Source organism: Boleophthalmus pectinirostris, unplaced genomic scaffold (assembly GCF_026225935.1).
Source record: "Boleophthalmus pectinirostris isolate CB_2022bp ecotype Guang Dong unplaced genomic scaffold, ASM2622593v1 HiC_scaffold_16, whole genome shotgun sequence".
In the NCBI taxonomy this organism is placed as follows: domain Eukaryota; kingdom Metazoa; phylum Chordata; class Actinopteri; order Gobiiformes; family Gobiidae; genus Boleophthalmus; species Boleophthalmus pectinirostris.
The window spans coordinates 12,436,673-12,445,383 of NW_026571095.1; the positions used below are offsets into that span (position 1 = coordinate 12,436,673).

Genomic DNA, 8,711 nt, shown 5'->3' on the forward strand with positions numbered 1-8,711 from the left:
GCCCATTTTGTATGACAGATTTTTCATAATAGAATTTCTTCACATCTTCAATTTCCTCACTCATGTCACCTTCCTGCCATTGTACTGCTGCTATGTGTGGTGTTCCTGAGATGCTCAGTGTGACTGACTCACAGATGACATGGCCCCTCCCACTCATCCCGTAACCCCGCCCTCTGACATGTCTGTTAATTCCCACGAGGTGATGCCCTCCTTGGTAACTCAATAAAGGCTCGTAGTGGTGCCATCACAGTGGATCATGTTCTGGTGAGGGACACTCCTTTGGCTGCTGCTCTCAGACCTGCCCCGTGAGTAAAACCAGGTCAGGACTTTTAACACTATTTGAGAAGAGGAGAGATGAGTCTGCTGCCTGCTCAGGTATACCACTAATGAATGCAAATACAGAGAGGACACAGAGAGCCACAAGGTGCTGTAGGTAAGTGGATATGTTATATAAGGTGTGTAAGAAGTGTACTAGAGATGAATCAAGGCTATAACTAATGTTTTACATATGCACAAACAGTCACTGAAATTTTAAACATTGTGGTTATGGCAAAATATTGTGCTCTTATATTCTTTATGGACTATTTTGGGGGTGTGAAATGAAATAATGTATTCTATAGTTGTAATAGTAGTAGTAGTAGTAGTAGTAGTAGTAGTAGTAGTAGTAGTAGTAGTAGTAGTATGGAAGTAGTCTTGTAGACATGAAATTCTAATCGCATTGCAAGAACTAACCACAAATATTGTCTGTTGATTAAACTGTTTGAAGAAGATATATGTTCTGGATACTTGATAGACAATATGCCTCATATAAACCATTGCAAGATAAACTGATTTTGCAAGTTGAACAGAAATTTTTTAAAGAATTTGTTTTGTTGTGATGTAGTTTTAGTGCCGTTCAGCTTTTGCACAAGATTTAACAAAATTTCCTTAGGCTGGGCATTGTTATGATAATAATGAAATTGTGATCTGATCCTTATAGATATGTAAATTGGTGACATTATAATTCCTCGCTTTTTTGTTTAAAGCTGCTATATGATTCAACACAGACACTTTCCCACCTCCTCCTCCTATTGGCCCTTTACGCTTACACTCTGAGTTAGTGTCAGGTGGATTTGATCACAGTGAAGTGCGAACTCTCAAAAGAAACAGATGTCTTAAGTCACTTCTTAAAGCTACCATCTGCAAGACTATTAGATTTTTAAAAAAAATTTTACCATTAGATGGCAGATGTGAAACCTCATGTTTTCTTCTTTTTTTTTTTTTTTAAGACAAAAAGGTTTGTTTCTAACTTGACAAAACAAATACACCTTTTGTCTTTAAAAACAAACAGAGGAAATTATCTAAAAAGAAGACATAATGAATTTCATAAATAGATGTGAAACCTGTTCCCTCTCCCCTCAGGTTCACCTGTGCTCTCTGCTCTTCTTCTTTCAGGCCAAAGCTGGCACACTATCAGACAGAAACATAGATATCATCTAGTGGTGTCATGTGAGAATACAACAGGGCCCGGATCAGCCAGTCTAATTACAAATGGTAGCTTTAAAGCTGAGATACTATGTGTACATGAATCGTGAGGTCCAGTTCTAAGGAAACTGTGGTAACAAAATTCTTGCACAGCAAAATGGATTCTTGCAATATTTGTGAGTTCATAAACTCATGAGAATCCATCTTGGCATTTGTCCCCTGGTGCGATTGGGTTGACGCCCCAAATGATAGATGTACCTCCATCTATTTTAGTGTCAATACAGACTATTTTGCTTGTTAAAAACATGCAGAAGGTAGCATTTTTCAAAGTGCATTTGCAGACAGGAAGATGTCTGTGTTTTTCTCTCAGCTGGATCTAATAAAAGTTTGATTTCTAAGTTAGTCATTAATTAATGAATTAATTAATTATTGCATTTATATAGCGTCTTTCAAAACATCCAAAGTGCTTTAGTTCATTGTTCATCCACTCCACACTCAGTGATGGCAAACTACTATTGTAGCCACAGGTGCCCTGGGGCAGACTGATGGGACCATGGGCCCAGCCCCCACTGACCACCATCACTACTCACGCACACTCCACACTTCTTCTATTGTTGTGGCACTTTGACCAATCACATTTATATAATCGTCCTGACATTCCGCATGTTCCATTTGCTTTCAGGGTTGAACTCACTTTAAAGTGACACACATATTGATCTGGCGTGAGTCAGGTTAAGTTAATTCTATATTTCTGTGACAATACACTAAGGTACTGGCTTAGTCTCATGTGAAGTGTGTTATAATATGCTGTACCCATAGGCTGCCCTTTAAACAGCACTGAGAGTATCTACACCTGAATGCCCACAATGTGAATACAGTATATAAATAGATAGTCATTTGGCTGCTTGTTCCTTTGGCCAGGAGCTTCTTGTCCTGGTGCAACAGTGGGAGAGTCATGGTGGCGTTCAAAGGCGTTTGGACCAAGGGCTTTTGGAGGGCGGTGTCCGCTGAGTACCTGGCCACCCTCATCTTCGTCTTCCTGGGGGTGGGCTCCACTATCAACTGGCACGCGACCAAGGAAAACCCCCCTCCGGCCGACCTGGTGCTCATCTCCCTGTGCTTCGGCCTCAGCATAGCCACCATGGTGCAGTGTTTCGGGCACATCAGCGGAGGACACATCAACCCGGCTGTTACCGCAGCGATGGTGGTGACCGGGAAGTTGAGCTTGGCCAAAGCTCTGTTTTATGTGTTGGCACAGTGCCTGGGAGCCATCACCGGGGCGGGGTTACTTTACTTGGTCACGCCCCCAGCAGTGAGGGGGTCCTTCGGAGTCAGTGATGTAAGGGTTTTAAAGCAGTGTACTTTAAAGGTGCAATATGTAACTTTTCGGATGGACGGTACACCACCGGCTGGTCTCATGGCGATGTCACTGCTTTACCAAGATGTTCCAAATTATGGGATTAAACTTCTATATCAGAGGTACCCACAGATTTTTTCCTCGATAGGTCAAAATTAATGCAGGACCAAATCTAAAGACAATTAGCACATAAAAATAATTTTTGGTAAGAAATAAAAATTGACTTTAAATATGAAGAAATGGACTGGACTGGACTCTTGACAGTCAAATTTGAACCAAAACATATTCTTTAAAATCTCAGAGCCCCCTCACAGACCATATTAAACCTCCAGGCCTTTGAGCATCCCTTCTCTATATCTTGAATTTATTCACTCAGGTTTTACTGTTGAAAAATACATTGAAAAACTTTTCCAGATGGTATCACTGTCTTGTCTGCATAGAGATAGATATGTTTTATGCTATATTGTGGAATTTTCCAGGCAAAACATTAACATGTCCATGGAATAAAGCAAGTGGCAGACCCTTCTGTAGATCACCACTAACTCCCAAATACCCCCTTATGTTGCCAACATATCTCATAGTTATGAAAAAATAATAAAATAAAGATCAAAGGGCTGTGTAATGTTTCTAGTGGAATAAGAATGTGTGACATTCAAGGCATTTTTGCAGTGTTAAAAACACATGTAAATAAATGCATGCAAGAGCAGGCAAGCAATTACATCTCCATGGAAACAAGCTGGTAGAAAAGTGCTGTGCACCTTTAAATGTTTCAGATGAATTCACATATTGAGTAAATCCTAACATCATATGTACAAACAGAAATATTTCATACTTTAGGTAAACACAGACATTTCAGTGGGACTTGGCCTTCTGGTGGAGATCATCATAACATTTCAACTGGTGTTTACCGTCTTTGCCACGTGTGACCCCAAACGCACCAATCTGAGCGGGTCTGCAGCACTGGCTATTGGTGTGGCTGTAGTCATTGGACATCTGTTTGGAGTAAGTATTTCACTTATTTTACTTGTAATTCTTTTGATATGATATTTTCTATGCTACTATGTGTTTTGTTTTGAATATTTTTTCAAATAAACTTTTGTACAGCCTTTTTACAGCAACATCAGATACTACTGACTAACAAAACACCTAAATTGGTGAATCATGAATAAATGGTGACTCATACAACAAAAAATTAAAAATACATTCCACATTATCTGCATTGTTATTTTCATTATTTGCATTTTAAACTGATGCATAAAACATCTCCCATTCTTCATATGTGATCTTGCATGTGTTTCACTGATTCACACCCACCTGCACAACTTTATTGGAGTCCTCTGTCGCCTGGCAACCATACTCCAGAGGCAGAAACACACAGAGCAAATGGATGCACAGGGAAATAAGTGCTACCTGCTTGCATCACATGGCTCCCTGTTGAAGCTCTTTAAAATGATTTGGCTATTACAGGATTAGGCTTGATAGTTTACAATCCAGTGTATATCAAGTAAAATAATACATTTCTTTATTTGTTTTTTCAGATTCCATACACAGGAGCAAGTATGAACCCTGCACGATCGTTTGGACCTGCAGTAGTTACTGTAACGTTTAAAAATCATTGGGTAAGACAAATCCACATATATAAAATTTGCAATAGAATATGTTTTCAATTAAAGAGCCCATATTACACTATTTTCTGATCTGTTCTAATGTTTCTTCATCAAAAACATACCTGGAATTGGGTTTTGTTTCATTCACACATTTAACACATAAACCTTGCATATTTAGGGGATATGCATAGTTCTCCTCTTGTACGGAAAAGACTCCACCTTGTGATGTCATGTCGTAATACAGGAAGTGCTCCATACCTTTACACTAGAATCATTTCAGCCTTGGAGTTGCCAATCTCTACTGTACAAAAGATAAAAGGTAGCTGTTAACTTGAAAACTGACACTTCATGCCACTTCATGGTGACATTTTCATCTTTGGAGATGTAGACAGACAAATGATAAAGGATTGTGTGAATGAAACAAAGCACAACTCCAAGTATATTTCTGACAAAGTAACATTTTAACATGGTTTAAAGCTCATAAGAATCAATGTCACATAGTATACCATCATTAAGGAGCAGTTTAAAATGCAAGCAGTGAATATTGAAATACAAAATTGTCAACAAAAACAAATACATTCTAGGATCCATTATTTCTGGTAAGAATTTGCAGCTGCATTGCTTCAGTTTGCTTCCCCCAATTGAATAACTGTCTCTTGAAAGTCCCTGAGAGAGCTTGTGTAAAAGGTTGAATGAAATACAGTAGTTAGATGATTATATCACCAGTGGCAGTGGTCCTAATGACAAAAACAGACTTTACTGTAGTGCTACTGTGCTACTGCAATAACTCTAATGTTTTTCTTTAATCTAGGGGTATAAAAACACACCAAGATGTATCCTAGTTTGTAGGAATTTGTGTGTAGAATTGCCCTTTGTTGGTGGTCTTATAACTCGATGGGTTCCACTGAAAATCCAGCTTTGATCATCGAGGATTATTGTTGTGTCCTTTGGCAAGACACGTCACTTTCCTTACAGACGTACGAATGCAGTGTGTGAGTCAGTTATTGGCACATTGGTACAAGGCAGGAGTGTGGAGAGTGAATATGTAATGCAGTGTCCAAAAAGGCCCGATATAATTATACTGGCATGAAATACAAGGTGAAGAGTTGGAAGAGACATTCAGCACTGCTTTCAAAACCAGAAATCCCTCAGTGTTTCATTACTAGCCTAGGATATTGAAAAAAATCTGCCGTATTTTGAATTCATGTCCCTACTAATCAAGAAATGTGTTTTTACTGTCTACTAAACACTATCGATGTCTATTACATCAGATGCCATGCCACCATTTTATTTTTCCTCCATCATGTATTATCAAACATAAGTATTTGTCTTTAAGGCATTATGCATGTAAATCACACCATCTGTGGATAAATAATTGGGTTGAATTAACAAGGTGTAAATAGCATTAGCTCTAAATACATGCATTCAGGGGGTTTCAGTGCAGAGATTAAACAGCATCACGGCGCGTCTGTAATTAATTGCTCAGCGCTAGGTAACAAAACATAACATTTCATTCTGCTAATAGTTTGTGCTCACGTGACGCTGCAATAGTCTAGAATCTGTGTTGAGCTGGAGGACGGGTCTGAATAGTGTAAGAGATTAGATTTGTGGATGTGGTTTAATTACTGGGTCAAGCCATGTGAAACAAAAACTGGCACGAAGTTCAAAATCTTCACTGTCAGTGCAGATAAACAAAAGTGAACTCATTTTTGTTCACAATAGCTTCGGAAAATGGTGCCATTATTCACTCCCAAGGATGTGATGATTGAAAGACAGTTGAAAGGAGCAAAACAATGAATATGGTGAGTTTGTGGAGCAGATTCCTAACATTATGTAGGGTTCAACAATAAACTGTATACTGTATTCTTCAGACTATAAGCACACTTGAAATCCTTTAATTTTCTCAAAAATCGTCAGTGGGCCTTATAATCCGGTGCACCTTATGTATTAATTCTGGTTGTGCTTACTGATCTCGATCTGATTTTATGTAGTACTGGCGCTCAAAAATCTGTCAAAATGTTTTAGTACGACTTTGGTAAGCTACGAAGCCGCACCGCTTGATGGCTTATTGGAGCATTACAGCTACCGTAGTCAGGAGCCTCGCAGAGTAAAGGGCGAAGTATAGTTCTGCCTCGACATTTATGACATCAATGAAATGCTACAGAGAATATATGTTCATTCATATATATGGTCTATGCTATGATCTGCAGACTTATAATCTCTGAAAAGTTTCACATAAACCACCTCCAACGCGATGGAAGAACAGAACAGACTCACCATCAGCAGCACATCCTCTGTCACAGAAAGAACATCTATATTCTACTGAGTCGTGTCCTTTAGTCTGACCTTAGTTGACCACTTCAGCACACAAGAAGCGAGCTGTTTTTTCAGCTCTTATAGTTTAAGCAAAGTAGTCATGTGGTTTTAAGTGACGTTTCTGTAAAATGTAAACAAATGTGTGCAAAGCTGCATTAAACACATTATTACTCAACGTGTATTTGAGTCCTCCTTGTAGGAAATAAAAAACAAACTTAAATTATCCACCCACATTCACATTCATAATACACATTTACCAAGACAGGGAACGCCGGGCAAGTTACGTCACAATCTGCCAATGGATCATAGGGATCAGTCTCAAGTGTCATCTGTTTGTTTTGCTATAATCCGGTGAACCTTATGTATGAAAATAGACGAGATAATTCAGCATTATTGATATTGTGCCTTATAGTCCGAAAAACACGGTATAAAAATGGGCATAGCGAACCCGCTTTCCAAAGGAAATGAGCTTGGACACACTTCCGGCTCTATTGACTCTGGCTCCAATTCACATTGTATTGAGAAATTTCCCCACTCTCTCTCTAACTGCTGTAGTACGCCTCGCCATTTTGGTCTTAAAATGTTCGTATAAAACTGCTCTACATGATCCCGGTGTTTTAATTTTTGTTTTTGTTTTTATCAAAATATGAACATGAATTAGTCCACTTGTTGATACAGTCTACCGTTCTACCTAAAAATCACCTGAAATTACGACATCATGCAGTTCTAGAAAGTGAGCCCCTTTTGTTTACATTTCAGATATACTGGCTGGGTCCGTTACTGGGTGGCATTCTGGCCGCCGGTCTTTACGAATACCTCTTCTGCCCCGACCCGGAGGTGAAAAAGCGGCTGCAGCAGGTCTTCCAAAAGGACCAGTCAGGACGATACAAGGAAGTGGACGCTGACGACATCACGATAAAACCGGGGAGCATCGACGTGGAGAAGGGCGAGAAGAAGGACCTGTTCAACGACAAGGGAGATGTGCTGTCGTCCGTATGACTATCACGCGCACTGCAAATAGAGACCAATCTGTAGCACGAGCAGACTAGTAACCGCCTTTTAGCTTGTCCCTTCCGAATAACTGTGCTCATAAAGGGGGATGGGATGGGATTTACGAGAATGATACAAGATGAGATTTTGACGCTATTTGTTAGAAATACATGGTGCAGTCCAGTTCCCAATTGTAGCAGTGTAGTTCTCAAAAAATGTACTTACTTAACAGTACTTAACAAATTTTTTTTATCCAATCCAAATACACAAAAAAATCTCACGAGACCATTTTCAGCATGTTCAATTTTGTCTTTATCTTGTGATACGAGATCTTGTCCCATCCCTATTCATAACAGTGCTGGTGCATGCTCCGGATGTGCAATTTCTGTTTTCTGATGTGTTATATTGTTGCGTCCTCATCAGAAACATAGCGAGAATTGTGTTTTGTTTCATTCACACCGAAATCTGCAGGTGTTAAACGTGCTAATGAAACAAAACACCAGCTTTGGTTTTGATGAGGAAACAACTTTAAAACATAGATTAGAAAATAACGTAATACGGGCATTTAATCGTAACCCATTTTCCAATTTAAATTATAATCTTGTAAACTTTTTCTTCGACTGACCAATCACAGCAGACTGTAACTCCAGAGCTCACGATGTAGCATTAATATTTAGCGTCCATGAAAAGAATCAAGCACCTTCTTATGATGTCCCAACCGCGTGTCACTTACTGGTAGGAATGTACAAAAAGGCTGAGTAATAATTGGTTGAGGAATCAATCTACCTTAAATACAATACATCGGGACAGGACAAGCCCACTGTCGTGTTACAGTGATCTCTATTTACAGTGCAGAACATGGAGAAAAAATGTCAAATCTTGTTGGCCATTTTGTTTATTTTTGCGACACTGATTTAATTTTTCATATTGAGATTTGTTTTTGCTTGTATTGGGTGATATTCTACTATGTACCATAT

General features: G+C 39.1%; 1 protein-coding gene across 1 annotated transcript; it reads left to right on the plus strand.

The window, feature by feature from the left end:
* Positions 1–358: 358 nt before the first annotated feature.
* aqp4 (aquaporin 4) lies at positions 359–7,789 on the plus strand. The gene is made up of 5 exons (XM_020922110.2): positions 359–433; positions 2,386–2,803; positions 3,659–3,823; positions 4,360–4,440; positions 7,504–7,789. The coding sequence occupies exons 1-5, from the start codon at positions 387–389 to the stop codon at positions 7,741–7,743; spliced, it is 951 nt and encodes a 316-aa protein (XP_020777769.2). The 5' UTR covers positions 359–386; the 3' UTR covers positions 7,744–7,789.
* Positions 7,790–8,711: the final 922 nt, after the last annotated feature.